At 44.9% G+C, this 26,783-nt stretch overlaps 1 protein-coding gene across 1 annotated transcript in view; it reads right to left on the bottom strand.

The window, feature by feature from the left end:
- Positions 1-24,575, bottom strand: part of LOC116088456 (aldehyde oxidase 4) — a 65,601-nt gene extending 41,026 nt beyond the window's left edge. Inside the window, exons 1-8 of the mRNA XM_031367555.1 lie at positions 24,343-24,575; positions 21,182-21,239; positions 16,510-16,606; positions 9,700-9,808; positions 7,673-7,799; positions 5,341-5,402; positions 1,643-1,726; positions 937-1,017 (exon numbers count right to left, since the gene is read on the bottom strand). Of these exons, the coding sequence (XP_031223415.1) occupies positions 937-1,017; positions 1,643-1,726; positions 5,341-5,402; positions 7,673-7,799; positions 9,700-9,808; positions 16,510-16,606; positions 21,182-21,239; positions 24,343-24,396 (672 nt within the window). The 5' untranslated portion in view covers positions 24,397-24,575. The remainder of the gene's footprint in view (positions 1-936; positions 1,018-1,642; positions 1,727-5,340; positions 5,403-7,672; positions 7,800-9,699; positions 9,809-16,509; positions 16,607-21,181; positions 21,240-24,342) is intronic.
- Positions 24,576-26,783: the final 2,208 nt, after the last annotated feature.

The following is a 26,783-nucleotide window of genomic DNA, read 5'->3' as shown; positions in this document are numbered from 1 at the left end:
CTCCTGGGGACTTCAGTAAAGCAATGAGCAATGGACTAGAGATTCTGTTAACTGTTACCCAGAGAGACTCATCTTTGGGCTCAGATGAACACTGACTTAAAGAAAAAATGTCACTGGACACTACTCTCTTGAAAATTAAAAAACCTCACTTGTTATTTATTTGCTTATTGGTGTGTATGTGTGTGTTGTGTGTTGTATGTTTATGTATGAGTTGTATGTTTTTGTGTGTTGTGTCTCTTTACATGTTCTATGTTTCTCTGTATGTTATGTGTCTCTGTGTGTATGTGTGTGTACATATATATATATGTATGTGTGTGTATATATATTTATATATGAGAAATTGATTTTTTTACAACCTTGCATATATCTATCTAGTATACATATTAGGTATATGACTTTAAAATACTGACTCATAGCGAAGTTCTCACACTCTGAGGGATACGAGGCACTGGGTTCTGAGAATCCAGGGGATTCTCTCTTGCCTACCATGCTCTCTCCAGGGCAGAGTCCACATACAGAATCCAGAGCAGGAGTACCACCATACCAGAATGAGACCTGTATTATTTCCCTTTTCCATTCTTTCTTTACTATGTTGAGCCAGTGGTTAACTGTACGAGCAGCACAATCCCATTGTCCTATGATTCATTTTACTGTCACTTTACTGTTTTACAAACAGCCTTTAAGATACCCAGAAGCACCTGTGTGACCTCAGGATCCCGAGCTGCCAGGATTCAGCCCAAGAGACCCCAAGGTCCTGGCAGCACCACTCGCCTGCTTTGATTATCTATTGGAAGAACTGAACCAGTCCCTGAGAATGACTCCATCATGGTGGACACACCCCCATCTCTTAACAAGTAGAGCTTGGTGGTTTTCTGGTATATACAAAAGGGCATGCGCTACAGTGTTTCATGAAACAACAAGAGCAAAGCAACTTACGATCAGTTCAGGAGGAAATATAGGTTCCTGCGATGGGTCCAACGGCTGGAACTCATCTTCATTATACAGTTTAGTACACATCTCAAGAAAAAAACACAACAGAACACAAATGGAGCCCCAGAGTTACTAAGAGACATACAGCAGTCTTCAGGTATAGCATAATGCCTCCTGACACACTGACCCAAAGGTCCAGAGGCACAGGGCCGCATTGCACACTCCCAAGGACTGAGCATTGGCCTTCTGCACTGGCTCACCTATATTACTGTGGGAACTTATTTTTATGAACACAAAGGTGACAAGGTGGTTAATATTGATTGTCAACTCTAAAGGCTCTAGATTCCTCTAGGAGCAAGCCTTTAGGTATGTCTGTGAGGGAGAGTCTAGACTTGGTTAATTGGGATGGAGACACTTTCCCTGTAGATGAGTGTTCACCATCCTATGGGCCTGAGTCCAGACCGAGTAGAGAGAGAGAAAGAGAGAGAGAGAGAATGCCAGCACAGCTCCCATCTCTCTGCGGCAGAGGCAGTGTGACCAGCTGTCTTATGTTCCTGCCGCCCTGCCTTCCCTCCAGGCTGCACTGCACTCTCAAACTGAGACTTTTCACTTAGTTTTGTCTTCTAGTGACTGACAAGAGTAGACACATGTGGGTTTCTTATCGGTGTTCTTTGAATCGATCCCAACTGCAGTAGGAGAAGCAGAGACTTACCTTCTCCTCTCTGTTCTCCAAACAGCTCTCATCTTGATCCATGCAGCATTTTCCAGATCCTTTCAGTTGGCAAACTGTAGACTTCTTGTAAATAACACAGTTTGAGTCAGCTTTGTGGTCAGTTTTCTGAACATGCTTACCTTGGCCCCCATTTCTGTACGCCCCACCCCACAAGGGAGTGGAAAGTTTATCTGCTGATTCCTCACTTCTGTTTTTTGGCTGACTGGAAAGAGGTCCCTGAAACATTTGTGCCTCATCTTGTTACTGATGCTCCAATTCCCAGTAAAACATAGGTAACGAGAGTTGGAAATGGCAGGAAGCTTGTAGTCCCAGCACTTGGGAGGGAGAGGCGAGAGGATTAGGAGTTCAAGGCCATCCTTAGATACATAGCAACTTTGATATCAACCTGGACTGTAAAACCTTGGCTCAAAAAACCAAACAAATCAAAACAAACAAAAACAAAAAATAGGGGCGGGGATGTACGTAGCTCAATGGACAAGCTGATGTGTGTAAGACCCTTGGCTGCAACCTTAGTGCCATGGACAACAATAAAAATACTTAAACCTCTACATGAGCTTAGGTAAGAAGCTATCCTGCTATTAAACAACCAGAGAAAAATAAAGGGGGCATGTAACTGTGGGGACTTGCAAACTGTCATTCTGGGCTCAGGGGAAGACAAAAGGTGTTAGAGTCCATGGGACCAGCCACTGGGGCTTCCCACGGGAATCAAGAAACACAGAGGAGAGTGCTGTGGTGGTCAACCCAAGCAGATTGCTTTTCTCTTCACAGTGATGCCTTGAGAAGTCAAGATACTTTTAAAAGTTTTCTATATGAAAATAAAAATGAGATAAAACTTCGGGTTATTTGTATACTATTGAAATCATCATGAATTATTTGGAGGATTTAAATGGCTAACCATTTAATTATAAGTTTCAGGACATTTCATGTGGAACCAAGAGGTAATTTTTGGGCCTGAATTTGTCAGTTGTTGCCACTATCAATTCTTCCTCCTCCCCACTTCTGCCTGCTCTCCCTTGTCTCCCTGTTATTCTCCCTCTTTTTCTAATTTTTCTGATGCTTTAGTGAGGTAAGGTCTCACACTATAGCCCAGGCTGCCCTAGAGGTAGCTCATTTGATAACCCAGGCTGGTCTTGGACTTCTGGCAATCTCCTGTCTCAGCGATTGGGATTGTAAGTATGTACCACAATACCCGGTTTCATTTACTGTTCTCATCTTCTCATGTTCTCATGTTGTCACTGTGTAAACAATGCCCAAGGGTGTGTGGTAATTTGGAGGCAATGAATGTCATATTTGAAATCAAGAGTCTAGTTCCTGGTTTAGCAGGAGCCAGGCGGGCGTGTTAAATTGGGATAATAAGCCCGTCTCAAACGGTTTTGTTATACTTAAAGATGAGAAAAATCTCACACAGTGTCTGACACCCAGACCTGCTGGGAAAGTGAGAGCCAGTATTTTGAACTCCAAGACCATTTCTACAGAATTAATTAGGGGCTTAGGTACCCTGAGCTATACACTGGAAAGGTACTAGCTCTTTGTATTTTTGTCTACATTTTTATATGGATTTTTATCTACAAAGAAGACAATATAGTTTTAGGCTAGACAATGTGAAGAAGGTGCTGTGTCTGTAGGTTAAAAAAATGGCAAGACACTAGTCACTATTATGACTTATTGTAAAGAGCATCTTAGGGGTTAAAATTTCCAGAAAAATTTTAATAGTAGCATAAGATATGTTTCCAATGTTGTTTTATTTTTTGTTTTTAGATAATGTCTCAGGTATCTCAGAACGACCAGAGTTGACTGTGTAGCCAAGGATGATCCTCCTGCCTCTACGACTTGAATGCTTGGATAGCAAGCATACACTAGTGCCTAGTTGATGTGGTGTTAAGGCTTCGTGTGCTGCGCGAGCGCTCTACCAACTATGTACACCCTGGGTCCTCAAAAACTTACACTATTTGAAATGAACTGGCATATTTTGAATTATCTTCAGTCAACAAAAATGATACAGACATAATTTTTATCATGGAAAGTGGATCTTGAAAACCATGCACGTCCAGGCTGCATCTGCACACACTAACCTTAGTCTCCAGCTTTCTCTGTTCTCTGCGGCTCCTTGGTTCTTAGCTTTGAAAGTGACTTGGGATATTGGCTTACCGCAGCCTTTGCTGCCTGGTGGTTAGATCTGGTTGGGACTGGCCTGCTCCTTCCTTGGAAGCTGCCTTTCTGTCCCCACTTTGTCACACTGACCTTTGTGAAGATTCCCCTCCACATGGGGCGCTGTAGTAGCTCATGCTTTCTCTCCCCCAACCCAATGTGCCCTCCGCAGGTGCTGAGAACTTCCCTGTGAAGTCCTGTGCTTGAGTTACTCCTCATCCAGGAATAGTGCCTATGTGTTGGCTATCAGCTTTAAGTCCAATCTCATCATCATCATCATCATCATCATCATCATCATCATCATCATCATCATCATCATCATCATCATCTAAAACTTCAGTCACACCAACTTCTTTTTCTTTCTTTTCATTTTTAATCAGGGCCTTGGATATTGGACATCTTTTTCTATTTCAACCAATTCTCTTCCTTGTAACTTTTCTATTGCTCTTTCTCCAGCAGTCCATGTCTTTAATTCTGCAATTTCTTTTATGATACACATCAAAACCTCCTTACCAAAGCTTTATGATAAGTTGCTGTCTTTTTTTGTCCTCCCCTCAGTTCCCTTCAGTCTGTGTTCCTTCAGTATGCATGCCTATTAGATATATTAAGTGTTTGATACCTGTCTTCTCTCCCCCGGGCCCTCTCCTTCCTGTAATGGGGGTTGGATTGTGGGCCTCATATATGCTAGTGAAGTGCTCTAACTCTGAGTACATCCCAGTCTGTCTTTGACTTGGGACAGTGCCTCACTAAGTGGCCCTGGCTTTCTTGAACTCCCTCTGTGCTCTAGTATGTACTGCACTTGAGATTCTCTATCCTCAGCCTCAGTTCCATGCCATAAAACTGGCTGCTTTCATGGCCTCCACATTTCATTTTCTTCAATAGAGTATGCTTTTATGGGCGCAGTGGAATACATGTTGTAATTCTCAGGAAAGTATCAGATTTGAAGAAATAAATAAGTCACGTTAAGGGTTTACTTTAAAAAAACAAACCACAATAGTGAGCTATTATACTCTTGAACTCAGAGTGGCTGCCTGCACAAAAACCAAGTGCACCAGCACAGCACTGTAGGTGAGTGAGGTAGGGACTCAGGGTACCCCATCCTTCCCGAGGAGCTATAGGCCATTGTGTTTGCTGAAGAGGGGAGCCATATTCCTCAGTGGTGTAGCCACTGGCAAGCTCTGAGTGAATAACTCCCACTCATATTCATGCGAGCAACCCTAGTTTAAATGCAAGGGCATAGAGGGCAGGGCAGCAGAAAAAAAAAGACTGAAGGCAGGAAAAGAAGGGGTTTGGCAGGAGTGGGGGGATGGATAAGGGAGAGTGATGCAGGGCATCCGGATCAGAGTACATTACATACAGGCATCGCACTGGGGAGAAGTAAATACACACAGTAGGCATCTAGCAACCTCTAGTGGCTACAAAGGAACATGGAGTTCCTTCAGAGACTGTGAGTAAAATAGGTTATTTCATGTCAAAGGTCACTCACACATTAAGCCAACAGAATATTAATGGACGACATTTTAACTTACCGGAGAGAATGTTTTGCCGCTTTCTACAATTGGTCGATATCCAGTGCATCGGCACAAATTACCTGGTTAACAAGGAATCAGGTCTTAAGGTCTCTTATAGAGATAGACTACAGATGTATATGCAATGTTTTCAGCAAAATAAACATTTTTTCTTTGGTCTGAAACTCAGCAAGATGCTTTGAAAAAAACACTTCCCTTGGAGATATTCTTCAAATAACAGGTCTTGTGTTTACAATTGTTTTTTTCCTGAAACAGTAGAGAAAACTTCACATTTCTCAACCATCTCTTCCTGATTTAACTCAGGCCTAGACCCCAAACAGAATGCCCATTATCCTCATGACTTCCTCACAGCCCAAGCATTAGCAGGGCTTATTTTTCTTTCCCATCATGATTAGCAGCCTCACTACAGACCTAGAGCAATGGAGTCAATAGATCACGAACCAACAAATTGTTTTTCTTCATAAGTTAATTATCTCAGGTATTGTGTCATGGAAATGGAAGGCTGAGGGACACTGTCACAGTACTCCAAGGTCCTGGCTCAGTTCTCCTGGGGATACTTGAGGCAGAGCTGTTCTAGATAGCCTGGATCCTGTAATAGGTGTGTTGGGTCACTTCGGAATCCACCTTAGTGTACTTGTTGGATTGTAAGTTATTGGAGAAGCAAGATTGCCTTGAATGTCCTTGTACCCACCAGGAAATCCCAGTCTGTATTTGGGAAGTAGCTGATATTGTTCAACCAGGCAACATTTCTAAAATACAGCTGGAAGTATGAGGGAAACCACTGTCCTTACAAAAGCATATGCATCCTTGCATGGTGGCACATGTCTCTGACTGCAGCACTTGGGAAGCAGAGGTAGGCAGGTCTGTGGATTCTAGGCCATCCTGGCCTATACAGGGAGGTTCAGGACAGCCAAGCGCTATATAATGAGATCCTGTCTCAAAATTTTGAAAATGTATTGTGCAAATTTTACAAGTTTGAATGGTAATTATGAAGAGGTTTGAATACCACCAGGAGATTCTCACACTATTGAAATCATATGTAGATAATCACACATAAAACAGATATAAGAACTGAAACTAAACAAACAATATTAGTATCTGTGCCTAAAAGATGGACAAAGTAGAGATATTTTTTTGACAGTGGTTGTCTGTTAGTGGGAGAATTATGCATGAGTTTTTCTTTGCCTTTTAATTTTTTGGGGGGCATCTTCACAATAGAACATTATTTTTGTACTCATAAGTACACTTCAAATTATTAGGTCTCACTACAGTTTTACAAGTTTGTAGCAATGTATGTGTGGGCTGGGCAGGCTTAAACACCCAACAGAACACTGTGTGGACTGGGCAGGCTTAAACACCCAACAGAACACTGTGTGGAGTGTGGGTTCTGTGTGAGTCACTTCCTGGTTACAAAACGGGGCTAGCTCAGGAAGAATCTGCATGCATACACAAGAAGGGCTACAAGCTCTAAGATGGTTCTTTTTGATAAGAGGGAAAGAAAACCAGAAAGAATGTAAAGTCAGAATTTTATCGTGGAACTGAGACAAGATGTTAAGAACATAGGAGGCACAGGTTAGAAAGCGTGGGCGCCAGAGAATGCCTCCCTTCATAAAGAGACAGAGAGCAAATGTTGAGATCTAGTGCTTACCAGGATCAGGGTGTTTGTTTTGGGCTGCATATTCATCCTTACATCTACAAGGCCGGAAAAGAGACCCAAAGGAGGATGTGACTGCTAATAGGCTGCTCCCTGGACGGCCCTCCCCTGCCCACATCTGACACTAACTGGATTTGGGAGGCTATTCGCAACGATAAAAGGAGGATATAAAGTTAGGAAGGGAGCGAGGGCACAGGGAGAGCAGGAAGGAGGTAGGGGTGGGTGGGTCAATACACACTGTATAAACATGAAACTTTTACATCATAGAAAATACTAAAAAAAATTTGATGTATCTACATTTTATAATAATATACAGTCAATAGGATGTATATGTATTTAAATATGTAAAAAAATTTCCCAGGATAATTGCACCAAATACACTCTTCAAGCTGTCTTCCCAGTGTAAGATTCTCTGCCTTGTGCCCAGTATCTGCCGGTTCTCTCTCACCCTCAGTGCAGAGGAGAGCGTGCCTTCATGGCCCTGCTCCTGTCTGCCTGCCTGTCTACTACACGCCCCTCTCTCCCCCCAACTAAAACCCTTACACTAGATCTGTGGCATGGCGTAATTTCTCAGGTGGATGCCTTAGCATGGGTCCATCAGGCACCTTGCAGTTCTATATTTCACAACACAGGGGTGTCCATCTTTAGTTCCCTAGGCATTGCTTGCCAAAGCCTCACCTCCAAGAGCCTCGGTGATCTGATCAGGTGTTGGCTCTGGATGGTTCCTGAGCAGTGTGTAGATGGACATCACCATCCCGGGGCTGCAGAAGCCACACTGAGTGCCATGACACTTGGCAAGTCGTTCCTGAGAGACAAAGGCACACCATCAGTGTAGCAGATTGCTGGCCTTCTTGTTGTACATGCTAGCAAACAGTGCATAGACTGAGCTCGCTGAAAATAACTACAGGAGAGCGCCTGCCCCCGGAGGAAGAGGATTAATGTCTTGAAGTCAGGCACACTGTAATGTATTTTTGCTAACAAAAAAGGGGGTGGCATAGTAGCAGGTATTACTCAAGACCCTTCCTTCTCTATAGATCCAGGTTCTCCATCTGTGAAACAGAAAGTATAATTGGAGAGAGAAAATGACCTGGAGTTATCCTCATGCTGTGTTTGTTTGTTTCAAAACTGAACTTCTATTTCCTGTTGTTGGGCTAGTCACGTTTCTAAATCATGCACATCCATCTTACACAGTGAAAACAGTGGGGAAAAGGCAATTTATTTGTTCAGCGTAAAAACCCTGCTGGACAGTGGTGGCACATGCCTTTAATCCCAGCACTTGGGAAGCAGAGGCAGGAGGATTTCTGAGTTTGAGGCCAGCCTGGTCTACAGAGTGAGTTCCAGGACAGCCAGGGCTACACAGATAAATCCTGTCTCAGGGGAAAAAAAAAACCTAAAACCAAAAAAGCCCCCAAAACCTTAAGCCTGGAAACTGCAAATGGAGGCAGGACTGTCAGTCCAGCCTGTCTGTCACTTCACACCTCAGCTGGCTGGCTGGAGTGTGATTCTAGTGTTCTCAGATGAACATTTTCCCCCAAACTTCATGGCTCCTATAAGGAAAGCTGAATCCCCTGTGTGTGGTTCCAGGGGAAGGACAGATATTATTTTAGTGCTGGGGGACAATATGGCTGTGTTGGATTTATTATGGCGGTTACCTCTGCTATGGCATGTAGCCTTGGCTGTAGAACCTGCTGGTGTGTTTAACATTTGACTTTCCCGGAGAGACAAACCTGTGCATTTTCTTGGGGAGACAGACAGACCCAAGCATTTTCTTTTCCAATTTTCACTGTACCTTTGCTACTATTACAAATACAATGTATACAAACCAAGGCATTTTAAATGCATTTAGTCTAATTCAGCTGTGGATATGTTTAAAGACAGTGGACAGAATCCCTGCATATTTAAAAGAGGCTTTTGTAACCCAGGCTAAGCCTGCTCTGGGGCAATCACTAAACGAATGTGACTCTCGTCCCATCATGACCCCAGAAAGTTAAATCTACTCAGTACAGAAGGAAACCTGTATCTGTTGAGTGATGAGAGGTGGATACTGGGCACTGTCTACAGAACACGGCTGTTTGGGCTCACAGCCGGATGATTTGACCATGTCTCTGTCGAGGGTAGCGGGCAGTCAAGGAAGCCTTCGTGTTATAGCTCTAACCTTTCAGGGAAGGAGACCTAAGGCAGAGAATCTTCATTTTTCTCTGTCTACACTCTGCCCTTAAAACTCCCCCAGCAGAACCTCCTGCTCAAGCATAAGACAATAAAGCTGCCCTTTCTTTGACAAGCCTTCTAATCATGAGCAGTCACTCTTCAGCATTTTAACTGGAGCAGGCTTTTGGGAGACGTTGCTGGAGTCCCTCACACACACACGTCTGAACTCTCATCAGCATCCCATACTGGACAACAGTAAGAAATGAGGAAGTCTATTTTCTACAAGCTTCTGTTTTCTACTTCATTTTCTTCTTGAGTCAGACAGCTCTTGTCTTTGGGTTACTGGCAAGAATGAAGGTCTCTTGGGTTAAGTAAGATGTCTTACAGTCAATGACAGCATCTTAAAGAGATCTCTGAAGAAGATTCCTGGCTATGAAACATGGATGCTTACAACACTAGAATGCAAAAGCGTGAAGGCTTTCAAGCCTGGCGACCTCAGGAGAACAGCCTATGGGCCACGCCTGTACCGGCATCCAGTCCCCATCACACACTCTTACCTGCACTGGGTGGACCCTCTTTTTGATGCTTCCCACACCTTCCACTGTGGTAATGGCTGCCCCATGAAGAGAGCAAATGGGCACCAGGCATGCTGTCGCTGGGTAGTGGCTGTGATGGGCGTATGTAAAGAAAACACACTGAAATCACGAGAAATGGTTGATGAAACTTGGTGAGTTAGTTCAGTCTAGGAGGATGACAGGGCTGTATTTCCCCAACCATGGAGAAGATGACCTGTACAACCATGGACTTCTGGACAGACCTAAGAAGGAACTTGGATATGACAGGTGGAGGAGCAGAAGAGAGACATTTTCATGTTAGGTTTCTAAATGATTATCATTCACCCTATTCTTATATATAGTTGTTCTCCTTTTAGGGCAAGTAAGGAAGTATTTCTCTTTGGATAATAAATGACCCCTGAATGCCTCAACCCTACACAAAGAACTATAGGTAATCAACAAATGCCAAGAGAGAGAGAAATAGACTTCCCAGGGAAGAGCACACTGATCTGTTATCCAGCACCACATGGTCAGGCCTGAAAACATACATACCAGTAACATTACACAGATGAAACATGTTATAGTTAGGATTTCATATGTATATATTTTCCTTCCTGCCTTTATTCCTTTTTGGTTTAGTTGTGTGTGTGTGTATGAGAAAGAGAGACAGAGAAAGAGAGAGAGAGAAAGAGAGAGAGAGAGAAAGAGAGAGAGAGAGAGAGAGAGAGAATACATATATATAACAGTAATTAACAAGAAAGGAGACCATAAATTTGAAAGCAAGTAAAGAGAGGCTTATGAGAAGGTTTGGAGGGAGGAAAGGGAAGTAGAAAATGATGTAATTATATTATAATCTCTAAAATAAAATAAAATAAAATAAATGTGCCCCATAGGCTCATGTCTTGAGCTCGTGCCCCAGCGGCCCATGTTCCTTTGCGGGGCTGTGATGGAGTCTGGGTGGTAAAGGCAGGTGTGAAGTGTGCCTCTGAAGGTGACAGCCTGGTACCCAGCTTCATCGGTCACCTCTGCTTCTGGATCTACCACAAAGTGAACTCTGCCTCCTGTTCCCTCTGCCACAGAGGTGTTGTGTTTCATCCCCTCACCCCCCCGGGACTGAGGTCTCCAGAACTCTGGCCCCAAATAAAAGGTTTTGTTTTCTGTGAGTTGTCCCTGATACATGTCTTGGACACAGTTCAAAAGCAAAGGAACTTTTTTACAGCAACAGAGAACAAACCCCGGAGAGCTCATAATATAGGTCAAATAAGTCCTGCTGAGCAGAGCATGTGTGGAAAGGGAGATGGGGGTGAGAAAGCAAATCTTCTGGGTTCAGACTCCATCTTAGAGAACCTGGCCTAAGATTAAACTCAGTTTAACTAACAGGTCAGTACCCAGCAACAATTTCCAGGTTACCTTCCAATAAAACCTATGTCTAACACCAGGCTCCAGGTTAATTCCCAAGAAATCTGCACCTCCAGGTTACAAGCCCACCCCTGACACTTCACTTCCTAACAACCACCAACCAGGAGGAAAACAGAGGTTAAGTTTACATTTGGCTCCCAGTACTAGTAAATTATATTAAAGGCCATAATGGCCCCTGTTAGAGAATGGTTCTAATGCTGTCTCAATTCAACTTGGCTCCCAAAGGCTGCGTTCCCAGACACTGAAGGTCTCCACCCCCAGATAGATTTGATTGGCAATAAAGAATTGCCATACAGCCAGTGGCTGGGCTGGTAGACTGAGATGGGATCTAGGGATTTGAATGGGCTAAGAACAGGGGTGGGGCTTGGGGGGGAGGGAGGAAAGGAGGCAGAGAGTGCCATGATGGGGAAGAAGAAAGACCAGACCTCAAGGCCCACCCACATGTGAGAATCAGGGAAAATGGCCATACTGGATGTTAACTCTGGATACTGGAGGGAGTGTTTGCTAGCTGCAGGAAGGATTAGAAGTGTCCAGTCTTTGAGCCAGCCAAGGCATATTTAAAATTAACTGGTGTGTGTGTGTGTGTGTGTGTCTTTCATTCACTAATCCAGAGGGCTCTCATGGGTGGCTGGGCATGTGACCTGCCAGGAGGACAGAGTAGTTAGCCAAAATTACTGCTACAGGACCTCCAGTCAGATGTGTACTAGGCTATATACCCACTTCTTGCCTCTATAAATGCTTGCCTAAAACTGGACTCAGGGGCCCCTTCCCAGAGATGGTGGTGTGGCCAAAGCTCAAGTTTGAATAAAGAGACCCTAATGCAATTACATCAGATTTGGCTCCTTGGTGGTCTTCTTGGGGTTCATGTTTCATGGCACAACATTTTGGTTCATTGGCCAGGAACTCCAAGGCCTCTATTACCTGACCCTGAGGGTCTCAATACCTATAATGTCTGTCTGAGTCTGTAAGTCTGTCCGTGTGTTTATGTAGGGTAATTCCTGTTTGTGTCTTTGTCTGTTCATAAACTCTGAGTGGTGCTACTTCTGTAATTCTGCCTTAAATCTATATCTGTGACCAGAAGCGGTTAAAGCAGATGTGCTAGGGACACTCAGGACCAGAGGACGTTCTGAGTCCTGGTCTAGGGTAGGCGTGGGCTCAGAGAGCCAAAGGGTGCCCACCAATCTGGTTACTTTTGTTCTTCCTGACAAAGAGAACGAACGAGTTTCTTTTCTTTATATATGCCCACCACCTTCTGGTTGTTTCTCGTTATTGTCTGATAGAGAGAAAAGGATGAATTTTCCTTGCATTTTGTCTTTGCTTTCTATGTTATAGGCAACTTTCTGATGGATGTTTAACATGGGACAGACACCTTCAGCTTCACCATGTTAAGACTAGAAGACAGAATCTTTCTGTCTCCATTAGGAGAATTTTTTTCTCCCCAGACAACAGGCAGCCCCACCTTATTCAACCCCTCAGGTGAACAGCAGCTCTGCCACAGGCAGCCCCACCGCAAGCGTGGGAGAGGAGACCAGCTGCAGGGACACAAAGCCACCAGAGCCTGCCTCCTGAGCCTGAGTCTATCGTCCTGCTCTTGCGTGAAGCAGGGCTGGTTGCTAATCAAGGAAACCAACCTCACCACTACTGGCCCTTTGCCACTCGTGACCTTTATAACTAGAAAACTCAAAACTCTCCCCTCTCAGTAATGAATCTCTTAGAGACAGTCCTCTTCACCCACCAGCACACCTGGGATGACTACCAGCAGCCTTTGTAGGCTCTCCTCACCAGAGAAAAAGAGAGAGAGAAAATCCAGACAGAGGCCAGGAAACTGGTTTCTGGCCTGACGGGAGAACCCACCGGCAACCCGGCAGCTATTGAGGCTGGCTGGCTTTCCCTTAAACCCACACAGATTGGGACTTTAACACTGCTGGAGGTAAGTAAGGAGAGACTCTCAGTCTTATTGCCAGTCTCTGTTGGCAGATCTCAAAGCGGCTGTAAGACAGCCCAAATTACTGCTACAGGACCTCCAATCAGATGTGTACCGGGCTATAAAGATATTAGTTAGAGAAATAAAGAAAGTTGCACAGCTTTCCTAGAGAGGATCATAGAGACCCTCCAAAGGGAAGGCAGCATTCGCTCTAGCTTTTATCAAGCAGGCAGTACCAGATATTAAGGAAAAAAAAACCCCAAAAAACTCCAGAGGGTCGAGAGGTTAAGTAAAAAGAGTCAGTTGGGCGGTGGTGGCTCACGCCTTTAATCCCAGCACTTGGGAGGCAGAGGCAGGTGGATTTCTGAGTTCGAGGCCAGCCTGGTCTACAGAGTGAGTTCCAGGACAGCCAGGACTACTCAGGGAAACCCTGTCTCGAAAAACCAAAACCAAAACCAAAAAAAAAAAAAAAAAAAAAAAAAAAAAAAAAAAAAAAAAAAAAAAAGGAAAAAGAAAAAGAAAAAAAGAGTCTAAGAGACTTAATGATAATGGCAGAAAAAAAATGTTTAATAAAAGAGAAAGTGCAGGAAAGACATGTGAAAGAGTGGAAGCAACAGACTCATGATCTGGCAAAGATCCTGTTGGCAGCCATGGCCAAACCAGAGGACTGTAGAAGACACCTAAAATAAATGGCTTCTAGAAACCAATGTGCTTACTCAGGCCCTGGTGCCAGGCCAGTGGCCTACCTGTGTAGGAGATGTTTAAAACAAATGGCTTCTACAAAAAGAGGTAAGGGAGACCCCTAAGGATCAAGAACACCCCCCACTTGAAAAAGAATCAATATACTTATTGTATAAAAAAAGAGGGCCACTGGGCCAGGGGATACACCAAGAAAAAAGTCTATTTAAACCATGGCCCTAACTCTAAAAATAGAGGGGAAACCCATTAGCTTTCTTGTTGACTCTTGAGCCTCCACTAAGAAGGCCCTATTTTGCCAACCACAGGTGACCTTCCTAGACCCAGGAGACACATATTAAGAAAAGGTCACAGGTGGCTCTCTGAGGCCAGAAGAAATTTCGACACCAGCTTTGGGATCGCCAGAAGTGACGAAGGCCTTCCGTCTCTTCATGGAGGAGAGATCAGAGACCCAGGTGGATTCATTACTGGTCTCTCCTCTTAAATGCCCCAAAGATAACTTTTCAGTCTACCCTATTGCCTGACCCAGACCTCAATGGGCTACTAAATGACTGCTCAGACATTTTGGCTCACATCCATGGTACCAGACAAGATTGTCAAGATGGATGTGATGGATCCCTTGATGGATGCTGAGGTAACATGGTTCGCCCAATGGCAGCAGCTTCATTCAGAATCTGACAGAGGTATGCTGGGTCAGCGGTGGTCTCAAACACTGAGATATCATGGGAAGAGCCACTCCTGGCAGAAATGGCAGCCCAGGAAGCTGAAATGATAGCTCTAACCAAGGTGTTAGAGCTGAGAAAAGACAATATGCCTTTATTACTGTTCTATGGGCCTATTTATAGTGAGAGAGGCCTTCTGACGGCAGAAGGGAAAACTATCAAAAATAAAATAATCCTTTTCTTACAAAGGGCTCTATGGGGGCCTAAAAAGCTAGCCATCATCCACTACTTAGGACACTAGAGAGGGAGAGACCCAGTTTCGGGGGACAACAATCCTTACATCCAGGGGATCCTATGCTCTCTGACCACCTTAAATATTCAAAAGATGACTTAACCTGGACTAGAAATTTGCCTATATCCCAATGTTATGGCAAATGTTAGAGAACAGCAGATTACAAATTCATTGTGCCAGAAGAAACAAGACTACACATACTTCAGAAGGTCTACCATTCTTCCCACACGGGGTGGGCATGCAGAGAATGAAGGATTTGATACGACATGCTAACATAGACTAGAAATGCCAACTCAAAGATAGCTAAAATTGTTAAGAATTGTAAGGCCTGTCAATTGACCAATGTGGTTGCCAGCGAGAAGAACCCTGGTATTCAATACCGGGGCACCAACCAAGAGTCTATTGAAAGACAGACTTCACAGAGGTAAAACCAGAAAGATTTAGATATAAACATTTACTGATGTTTATAGATACCTTTTCAGGTTAGACTGAGACTTTCCCCACCAAACATAAGACTACATCCTCACCGACAAAGGAGCTCTTAGAGGACAGACTGCCAAAGTATGGGCTTCCTCAGATGATAGGGTCAGACAATGGGCCAGCTTTTGTGTCCCTGCCAATATCCTGGGGATTGATTGAAAACTTTATTGTACCATGTAGATCCCAGAGTTCAAGGTGGGTAGAGAAAGTGAACAAAACCCTAAAAGAGACTTTACCTAAATTGACCTAAGAGACTGACAATGACTAAGTAACTCTCCTTCCCCTTGCTCTCTTCTGGGTATAAAACTCCCCTTACCAGATGAGACTCGTCCTCTTTGAAATCATGTTTGGGATCTCTCTCCCCCCCTTCCAATTATTCTTAACATACAGGCAGAGGTCAATGCTGAATTTGAGGATTGCCAATTGCTAGAGGTTCTCAAAGGTATCCAATGGGTGTATAAACATATTTGGCCTAAACTTCATGTTCTCTATAAAATAGGTCCCCACATCACCCTAAAGGTCACAGGATTACAGCATGAAATCACAGACCCATTTGCGGTTGAAGACCACCCTGAGCAGGAAGATAATTCAGCCTTAGGTTTCTCTCCTGTCTCACACTGATGAAGCCCCAGGGACACCACCAGGACTGAATGATGACAACCCTGATTCCCTCTAAAAGAAAGCAGAGAATGAGAGACCAAATCTTTTGGGTTCAGACTACATCTTAGAGAATCTGACCTAAGGTTAAACTCAATTTAACTAACAGGCCAGTACCTAGCACTAGTTTTTAGGTTACTCCCCTCCAACAAAACCTGTGCCTAACACCAGGTTCCAGGTTATTCCCTAGTAAGTCTGGGGTTACAAGCTCACCACTGACACTTCATTTCCTAACAACCACCAATCGGGAGGCAAAATACAAGTTAAGTTTATGGTTTGGATCCCAGCACCAGCCAATTATGTTAAAGGCTATAATGCCCCCCTCCCCCTGCCAAATCAGATGAGTGCAAGGCTAGATACCCACTTCTTGCCTCTATAAATGCTTGCCTAAAACTGGACTCAGGGGGCCTCCTTCCTGCTCTCCTGCATCAGAGACTATGGTGTGGCCCAAGCTCAAGTTCGAATAAAGAGACCCTAATGCGATTACATCGGATTTGGCTCCTTGGTGATCTTTTTGGGGTTCACGAACGTTTCATGGCATAACAGAGGTGGGGTGAGCATGTTAGAAACTCAGAGACAGGAGTGAACAATGCATAGTTACAGAAAAAGTGGAGCCTTCACAGGGAAGGCTGCTTGTCCTTCCCAGATGTGCCCAGAGCATAGCCAGGCAGTGCAAAGGATACTAGATCTTCTTGGTCTTTGGATTATATCTCGACACCATCACTGTACAGGCACCGCAGCCTCCTCCTCCACAGCTGTACTTAGTGCCTGTGAGATGGACTGGAAGGGAGGGAGTCAAGGAAAAGGGACTCTTGGTGATAACAAACAGTATGTTTTATAGGTCATAGCTTCCTGCTGAAAAGATTGGTTCAAGTTGCTACTTCCATCTGAGCTCATCGATAAGGAGGGACCACTCGAAAGCCATACCAGCTCTCTGAAAATTGGGTCCCAGAGCGTTTCTGAACATAAGAATTTCCAGTTCAGTTAGGAAGATGATGAAACGGTGGTTGGGAGCCAGCACAGTGGCAGGTAGAGAGCTCACCTCCTGAAGCCATGGGTTCTATTCTCAGGATCCAAAACAACATTAAACGATCCAAGAGAACTAGCAGGCGATGGCTATTGTGATTTATACTCATCATTATTAAGATTTGGGAAGCTGAGGCAGGAGGATTACCAGGAGTTGGAGGATGACCTGGTAAGATAGGGGAATCTAGGGTAGCCTGGAATGCACAGAGAGACTCTGTTTCACAAGAACAACACCAAGAAAGGCAAGGGTATGTATGGCACTCCTAGTGAGTACAAGGCAGTGTCTGCAGTCAAAGCAGAAGTTTCTGCATGGAACCATGCACATATTCTTCCTGAATAAGACACGCAGACTACACAAGCGTCCTGTCAGCAGCTCAGGCTGTGCACCCAGATGCAGTGTAGCAGAGCTCATGGGCCTCTGCACAGCTCAGAACTGTGGGCCATGGAAAATGGATCCATGGACTGTCACTTCTATGGATGCCATAGAAAGCAGTTTGTGTCAAAATTTGGGAAAAATCCTCCCAGGATGCTTAATTTTCTCTGGTACAGCAATCTATGCTTTCACTTTCTTACGGAATTAGAAAGCATCGATTTAAGGGTGGGGGATACAGCACAGCAGAGGACCATTCATCTAGCGTGTGTGCAGCCTTGGGTTCAACAAATAACAATAATCATGGCTCTTGAGCCAGTGCTATCAAGATCACTGTGTAAGGCGCTTGCGTATTTTCTCAAAGAAAGAACAAAAGATGCATGCAAATTCTCTTCTTTAGGCACATCCAGGAATCTAGAGTTGGCTTGGGACCTTTTCTGGGTGTAGTTTAAAAGGATTTTGGGTGGAGCACATAACTGGCTTGGGCTGAGGTTAAGGATAATTTTCTTCCTGTAAGTCGCTGCCCTGAGTGAGGTGCTGCAATCAGGAGACTTTCTAGTTTTGGGAATAATTAGCTGAGATCTTTGCAGCCTTCCCCAGAAGGCTTTGCACACCTGACTCTGTTCTTAAATTCTGAGTTACAAGAACTGGGGGCTTACTCCAGGTCCTTTGAGGCAGAGGACTGAAGGCAATGTGGGTCAGACTTTACTTAAAGTGCTCCACTGGACAGGGCACAAAAGGGTGTCATTTGTTTCTGTTTTTGGAGTCTGGGAAAGTTCAAGTCAAGAAATCCAAAGGCTATCTGGCTCAAAGATTTCTCAGTGCCTCCAAGATGGACAGTCCTAGTCCTGCGGTATACTCAGAAGTTGCCTTGGATTAATGGGCAGACATCGTGCACAGGGAACATGCCACTAGGCCAGACCTGGTCCTTTGAGGTTCTCATTGCTTGTCTGCTTTTCATTTTCTGTCCTATCTCTCCATTCTCACCTTCAGCTCTTTACATATGCCAACAAAAACCTTGTTTATTTCTCCCAAACCATGAAATTCCTGCCCCCCTGTTGTTGATTGGAATACCTTTGGCTCCAACACTTTAGTCTTTTTTCTGAAAAGTTGTACTCAACCCTCTTCTCATCTGATCCCTCTCCCTCCTCTTGTCTGCCTAGGCATCCTTTCCTATGCTCCACAACATGACTATCATCACTTCCTGTGTGCCTGGTGTGGCACTATTATGGGACTAGACGCAGCGTCTGTCTAGCTTCTCAATACTCAGTGCTTAATAAAATTTGCTATTTGAATACATATATAAACTGTGGTTTTTGTTTGTTTGTTCTTAAGATAGGCTCTCCTGTGGGCCAGGCTGCCCTCAGATTCACTGTGTAGCTGGGGATGACCTTAAATTTCTGATTCTCCTGCCTCTACCTTCAGCATGGTGTTTGTGATGTCAGGGATTGAACCCAGGGCTCCCTGAATGCCAGGCAAGTACTCTACCGACTAATTTATATCCACAGCCTCCCAAATGAAGAATTCTTTTGAAAATTACAGGGCTGGCTGCGGTGTAAAGAACAGGTGTTTGGGAATGCTCTGAGTGATTCATGTGCGTGGTTTTTCCCAGAGCTGAGATCTTAGAGAGATTAACACTTGTTAGCATTCTGCATCCTCTGCCTCAGCAGATCTGGGCAGGCCAGTGGGGGATGGGTGTGGCGACTCAGTGGATGGCTAAGGCCTCCAAGGCCGGCTCCTGACTGTGCATGGAGGAGCTGGAATACAAGGGAGATGAGTATCTTTATCATTCGTCCCAGTCTGGGCCTGATATCTAAGCCAGGGCTCAAGACAGCAGAAAATCGGGGGTTTTGTGGGGGGGGTCTTACATTTCCACAATATACAAGAGACAATATAAGGAAAGATTATAAGGTATGAAAGTAAACATAGAACCGGGACCTGGGGAGAGCCTACAGGAGTCCTGGGAAAGTGCTTTAGGTTGGCATGGTCTCTAAGCATTCCTTCCTTCCTGTGGCCATTCATTAGAACCACCTGCTGACGAGCAGGTGTGAGAAATGCCTTACTCACCCTGTTCTGGAACCCTTGACTCTAATCAAAAGTTGTTGCCTAGAACTCCAGGGAGCCTCATTTATATTATTTATATATTAGTGGCCAACAGCACTGAGCAGAGAGGATGGAGGGAACCTGGGGGTGAGGTGTTTTATCTAGTGTTGGTTCTGGGCTGTGGCCACCTGGGAATCTGCATTTTCAGCTTATTCTTGCTATTGCTTCATTTTAGGACATCTAGAGAAGGCAGGGTAGGGTGTGTGTGGGTTTCAGAGCTGATTTTAAAGGGAAGGCAGCAATGGGGTTTGCTGACCAATGGTGACTTCTTGCAGTGGGACACAGGGGAGACAGTGGGATGGGGAGAAGGATTTAGATTGTGTGGACTGTAAGTGGAACGAACTTAGGCCAAGGGTACTCACCTCCTCCCTGGGAGGGGGCTGTAATGTGATAATGTAGGAAGTCAGGCTGTAAGGCTTAAGTAGTGGGAGGGAGTCTGGAGGGAAAAGTTAGACACCAGGGACAGGCTATTTCTAGAACACTCTTGTCAAGGTAAGACTCAGGGAGTGATGAAGTGTTATTTTAGAAGTGTTAATTGGGGTGTAGAGAGATAGAGGGAGACAGGATGCTATTATCCTGTTCACCACCGGCTTCCTAGTGCCTGTCAACAAAGCTCAGCGTGCAGGTGCCCACACGGAGGCCTGAGGCCAACCTCGGTATCATGCCTCTGGTACAGTCAACAATATCTTTTGATAACTTTTTCCCTATCTCTCACTACTCTAAATTAGACAAGTAAGCTCAGCTGGCTAGTCAGTGAGTACCAGAGATCTGATGTCTCTGTCTCCCTAGTGGTCCACACCTGGCTTTTCTATTCCAGGTACTTGAGCTGAACTCATCACGTCTTTGGCCTTGCAAGACAATGCATTACTGACTGCGCTGTCTCTCTAGCCCCAGTGAGCACTTATTTTTAACTTAAAAAATTATTGTAGTCTCATGGGGAGTTACAGAATAGGACAGACAACCCTGTATTTCCATTACCCAGCTCTCCTCAGTTGATGACATCCAGATGACCCACTCTCTCTCCCCTACCAGATGTGGAAGAAAAAAAAAAAAGGCAAAACCCAAGAGCTTAACATTGGCACTATGTTGATAACTATAGCATAGCACTTCCATGCATTTCTATGCTTGTGTGTGCAGTTCTATGCAAGCTTGGATGGAGATTGTGTAAGCATGGGCACGAACACCAGTGAGCGCTAATCTCACGCCATCACATCCAAACACAGGTGTGCCTAGAGAGTATAAATAATCACTGGGGAGAATACATGCTCAGAAGCCATGAAGTTGTTTCTAGAGCAAGTCTGGTGCGGGGAGCGGGGAGGTTGTTTTTTGTTTTTGTTGTTGTTGGTTTTCTTGTTTTTGTTTTGCTCAGGTAAAAATACAATAGATAAAAAACATGAATCCACACATCTATGTCTGAACTCCAACTAGACTCCATAAATCAAAGACAGAGTTGCTTACCTAGAGGGAATGTGGGTGGCTTTTCTTTCATTCTTATATAAAAAAAGATTTATTTTTATTACTTTTATTTATGTGTATATATATGAATATATACTCTCTCTATTCCCTCCCTCCCTTCTTTCCTCCCTCTCTCTGTCTGTCGTCTGTCTGTCTGTCTGTCTGTCTGTCTGTCTGTGGTGTGTGCCTGCTGAGACCTAAAGAGGACACGGGGTCTCCCTGGTGCTGGAGCTATAAGTTGCCAGGTGGTCATGGGCTGTCATGTGGGTGTTGGGAACTGAACTCGGATCCTCTGTAAGGACAGTAAGGGCTCCCCACCACTGAGTCCCCTTCCCCCCAGACCCCTCCCCAGGCCTTCTGAGGGTTTTAGCAGTTTACTGCCCACGACAGTTAAAGGATACGATTTTTCCTGACGTAGTGCAGTAGGTTCTCTTCAGGGTCAGGGGTCTTCTCTATGACCTATATTGTGAAACAAGGGAAGGGGTTGCAGGAAGAGGCCACCGTTGGTTACAGCAGTCCAAGCCTTTGTTTGGAGGACACGTTTATAATGTGAGTAACTTTACAGAACTCTCTTAATGATTCTTGGAACCAAAGGTCGGAAGAAACAGTGAAGTTTTATTTCAATGTCTGAATTTTCCATCATCTATGATAAGCATTTACCTGGAAAGGACTGGGTAGGAAGAGATACACAGAGAAGACTTGATAGCTCATAGTCATAGAAAGTTGTAGAAATAAGTTAGCCCGAGAAGATGCTCCCAGGACCAGGGCTTGGCTTCTCAGCTCCATAGGTATGTGAGGGAAAGCCAGATGGCTCTCATCAGGGCTCCACCCTCACCTGAGACCCAGGTGTTCCTTGGCAGAGAGGAAAGGTGCCTTCCCTCAGGCCTTGGAGGAACCCAGCCAGTGTCTTTGCTGGGACAACCCAGGTAAGATGGGGAAATCAAGTTAGAATGCAGCTGACCTGGAAGCAGAGTAGCAGGGAACTCAGGCACAGAGGGCACTGTCCCCCTGATGCTTTGTACTGAGAATACAGGACCTTGAGCAAGGCAAACGGTGATCCCTTCACCCTAGCTCTCTCATACCCAGCTCTCCTAAAGTCCTCAGAAAATTCATCAATGTAGAGATTGGCCCAACACCCAAACTCCAGACTCTGTGTCTGTCTGTCTGTCTGTCTGTCTCTGTGTGTGTGTGTGTGTGTGCGTGTGTGTGTGTAGGGGCCTAAGAGAAGAGGTACTTCAGAGGCAGAGAATCCAAGTCTCATATTCTTTAACACTCCAACTGGAGATGAGCTGGGAGAACATGGCGATGGTTTACAAGCAGGAAACGAGATAGCAGCAGAGGACAATACAGCAGAGGATGATAACACATATCATCTCTGTCCCAGGATCAAGGCCTGGTGACACTCAAGGCTTGGATTTCCAGCTATAGCCTGCCTGGTAAATACTGTACGTTCAGTCCTCCTGTCTGGAGGCCTGCTACCACCACACGGGTTCACTGCTGTCCTGAGTCATGCCTGTCTCAGGTTCAAAGAGCACAGACTATGATGGGTACCAAAAAAAGGGTGAGATTTGATGTCTAGAGATTAAAGCCTGCCAACTACAAGCCAGTATTCCCAGCCATGTGAAAAAGATCTCAGGAACTGTGTGAAAAACAAATCTCTTCTTACTAAGCACATAAAGGGGGGGGGGGGCAAGGCCATCACTGATTGCTAATGCATAAGTGCACACAGCACAGAGACAACACCAGGAGAGTAGCAAAGCTCAGGAAGTCAGACTGTGTAGCAAGTACCCGAATGCTAGATATGGGTACGTCAGATATTTTTACAGAGAAAAGCACTTGGCATTCCACCAGCTGTGGGGAATGGTTTGTATTGTACTTTGGAAAACCACCAGGCAGGACCTATGGAATGGCTCTGCTGTGATCTCACAACCTCTCACCAGCTCTGGCAAGGAGTCAGATGGAAGGACCTTTGTGCTGGTTTTATTGTTGTTGTTGTTGTTTTGTTGTTGTTTTTGGAGGGACGACTTGGAAGAGTTGAAAGGTGCCTGTGTCCCCATCACTAGGAGAAACCCATCAAAGACCAGCACACTCTGGAAAGCCATGCATTGATGAGGTAAATTTTCAGAGGAATACTCCAAGACCAGTGCAGAGTCACAGAAACAAAACAAACAAAAGCAGTTTACACCTCATCTCATCGTTCTCACATTCAGAATCAGGATGTGCAGGCACACAAATACCACATCTGTCTCAAGGAGACACCTGCATCTCCAAATGGGTGAAAAGTAGGTGGGGAGATACGGGTTTGAGAGGTAAAAAAAAAAAAAAAGGCAAAGAACCCCTACAGAAGCTGCACCTCGGGGAGTCTGTGGGGTGAAGGGCACTAATGGGCACTGTGCTTCAGTCAAACTGAGCCCCTGGGTCCAAACAAATGAACGCCATCTTCAGGCTTGTGTAGATTGTCCCCCTTTTGGCATTTTTATAACTTGTCCTAGAAATAAGTAAGGTAAAGTGGGCAAAAAGCATCAAAAGACTGGAGAGTAGTGTTTGGGAGCATGTATGTGAGCATTTTAACATTTAAATATTGAACAACATTAGAGGGTAAATCAGCAAGGCCATTTCCCAAGTAGTTCTCAGCTTTGAAATCCTTAGCAATTGCTCTTCTGATGTCTTGTGCTCCTTCAGGCATTCCAGATTGCTACACCTGGCTTTCTTTCTGTTCTTCTGTCCTTTCCTTCCTTCTTTTCTTCTATCTGTCTGTCTGTCTCTGTCACCCATTCTGTATTTATGTTCTCAGAAATGACCTTCCTTGACTACTTGACTGGAAAAAATTGCTATGAAATTTTGTCTTTATTAAAGCTTTTTTTTTCCCACTAAAAAACTTAGCAATATAGCATAACTGAGATATGGGAAACAAGAATCGTGACAAATTACTAAAATAGCATTTACTTTTACTGTTTTTTTTTTCTTTTGCTAAGTGTCATGCACAAGAAAATGTGAATTCTGACTATAAAGCACTTAGAACTTCCCACGTGCTTCTTTTGCTCCCAAAGAAAAAGGTTGAGAACATCTTGTGGCCCAGTCCTCTGCAGAGAACGCCTGCCTGTCTACTGCCCCTCCTGCCTGGAGAAGCCTCTGCCTCTACCTGGATGGCTTAGGCTGAGGGATTGCTATCAATTGAGTCATGTGTGGTTGTTCTCCTCGGTGTCCTGTCTCTCTGCTGTTACAGGGGCCTTGGTGAACTGAGGTGGGGCTCATTTCCAACACACACAGAAGGAGCGTCCATCAGCCACTCACCCCTGCCTTGTGCTGCTGCCCCGTCAGAACCCACGCTTGCCACCACGCGGCAAATAACGTGTTCTTTTTCTTACTATTTCCAAAGAGAGAACGAAAAGCAAGCAGACATCCCACATGTTCATATTTGATGCCCAAAATGGAGATAATGATCCACGTTTAAATTTGTGCCACTGGTAAAAACTAGGAGGTGCACCTCAGGGAAGAACAATTAGCCTGACTTTTACCCTCTGTGAATGAAAAGCCACGTTAGTCACGCCAAAAAACTTACCTCTTTTCCATTCACAAAAAAAATCAGCTCGTCGGAATCGGAAGCAGAAGGCATGGTGTCAATGGGAAGCCAGAAGCACAAATTTGAAACAAACGCCCTACTGACAAGTGTATCTGCTCCTCTATCTTGAATACCAGCACAGTAACTTGGGCACCTCAAGTCCCTGGGAAGCCAAAGCCGGCGGCACAGCCCAACACTGGTGATTTATAGTCAGCCCTGCCTGCCTGGCCCACAAAGGCTTGGCAGCAGCACCACCTTCTCTTTCCGGCTCGAGTGAGTCAAGAATTCACGTGGCTTTTTGAAGTCTAAAACTGGTTTCTTCATGTTGGGTTTAGACTCCGGGGTCTCATATACGGAAATCAAGTGGGTGATTACGATTACGATGTAAAAAAACAAAAAACAAAACAAATGAACGAACCAGTGTAAATCAGTACCTTGCTGTCTACACAAGCGAGACTGATTCCGTCTCCTGTTTTTCTTGTATTTAATTACAAAGGGAGATTCTCTCATGAATGTGATGAAAGACCGCAAATGCATGATTAATCTTTTATTAATTCATTTTACGTGTGTGTGAATTTTGTATGTATTTCTGTGTTCCACGGGTGTGACTGGTATTCTTGGAGGCCAGAGAGGGCACTAGATTCCCTGGAGCTGGAGTTACAGATGGGTGTGAGCAAACATGTGGGTACTGGGACTCAAACCTGGGTTCTCTGGAAGAGCAACCAGTATTCTTAACTACTGTGTCATCTCTCCAGCCTCCTCAACTGTGTCTTTAAAGTTTGATTATAACAACTGGCATGTACATTCTCTGTTCTTAATCTTTTCTCCTCTACTCACTTGTCTACACCTCTCCAAATTTTAGGATTTAGAAAATCAAATTATTTTAAGATTCTCATGCTCAACAATACCCTAGGTACAAATGTACTCGAAACCAAAAATATTCACTCAGGTTTGCTGTGGGCTGGAGGAACTGGGAATTCAGGAGCATCTCAGGAGATCATCATAGTCACCATCATCACTACCACCACCATCACCATCATCACCACCACCACCATCATCAACACCACCACCACCATCATCAACACCACCACCATCACCATCATCACCACCATCATCACCACCACCACCATCATCACCACCACCACCATTATCAACACCACCACCATCACCACCACCACCACCATCACCATCATCAACACCATCATCAACACCACCACCATCAACACCACCACCATCAACACCACCACCATCATCAACATCACCACCATCGTTAACACCACCACCATCATCAACACCACCACCATCACCATCATCCTCATCCTTACATCCATTACAACCACCACCATCGTCACTACCACCGCCACTTTATAAATGAGACATCAAGATTTTAAGTGACTTCTCAAAGAGCAGGGTTGCCTTGGAGCCTACAGCTTTAACTTTTCCTGAGATGTGGTAGAATCCTGGTGTGGAGGGAGGGCAAGGAACAGTTGTGCCAATTTCTGAGGGCCTTGGAGCCATCAGGAGAGGTGTCCTGAGGCTCCTAAGAGGGAGGGGAGGCATTTGGATTTGAGCAGGGGTGATAGGCTGCATTTCAGCATTCCCAAGGCTGCTGTTGAGTATGGTGGGAGCAGATGTCCCATTGGGTGTGATGCTGGCTAATGAGAGAGGGGAGCCCTGCTGCAGAGCCCAGCAGCTGCCCACTGAGATTTTTCAAGTTCCATCTGCACAGGTTAAGTTTGAGATGCTAACGCATGGGGACACGGACAGACACAGACACACAGACAGACAAATGGACACACACACACACATGCACAGACAAACGGACACACACACATGCACACACACACACACACGCATACATGCACAGACAGACAAATGGACACACACACACACATACACGCACGCACACACGCACAGACAAATGGACACACACACACATGCACACACACACATACGCACAGACAAACAGACATACACACACACACACACACACACACATGCATACACACAAGAACACGCACACGCACACGATAGGGCTGTGATGAGTGTTGGATATTCAGGGCTGCATTGTTTTCCTTTTGTCTTGAGCAGAGCAGGTGCTACAAGTCTGGGGTCAGACTCCAATCCAGCCTTCTGTCACCAAGCTCCTAGTTCTGACTTCACCATCTGCACACACCTCTGTCTGCTGCCTCAGTGGCTCCTAGAATCTTCTACTCAGTGCTCCTTGATTTGAAATGTAAGAAATGGTGTAAGCTCAGGAAATGGACAGTAGTGTGGTGGGTGGGGTATGGCGACACAACTAGGCAGTTTGTTTCATTCTGAGGTACTGAGGGCTGGGGTCTGTCTTGTCGGAGCAGTCACAAAAGGAGACGCCTACCAAGAGGATGCACGAGAAAAGAGAAAGTACTGTGGCCTCCAAAAAAGATGTGAACTTGACATGT

The sequence above is a fragment of the Mastomys coucha genome, unplaced genomic scaffold, assembly GCF_008632895.1.
Source record: "Mastomys coucha isolate ucsf_1 unplaced genomic scaffold, UCSF_Mcou_1 pScaffold14, whole genome shotgun sequence".
Classification (NCBI taxonomy): domain Eukaryota; kingdom Metazoa; phylum Chordata; class Mammalia; order Rodentia; family Muridae; genus Mastomys; species Mastomys coucha.
This window is presented reverse-complemented; position numbering and strand designations above follow the sequence as displayed.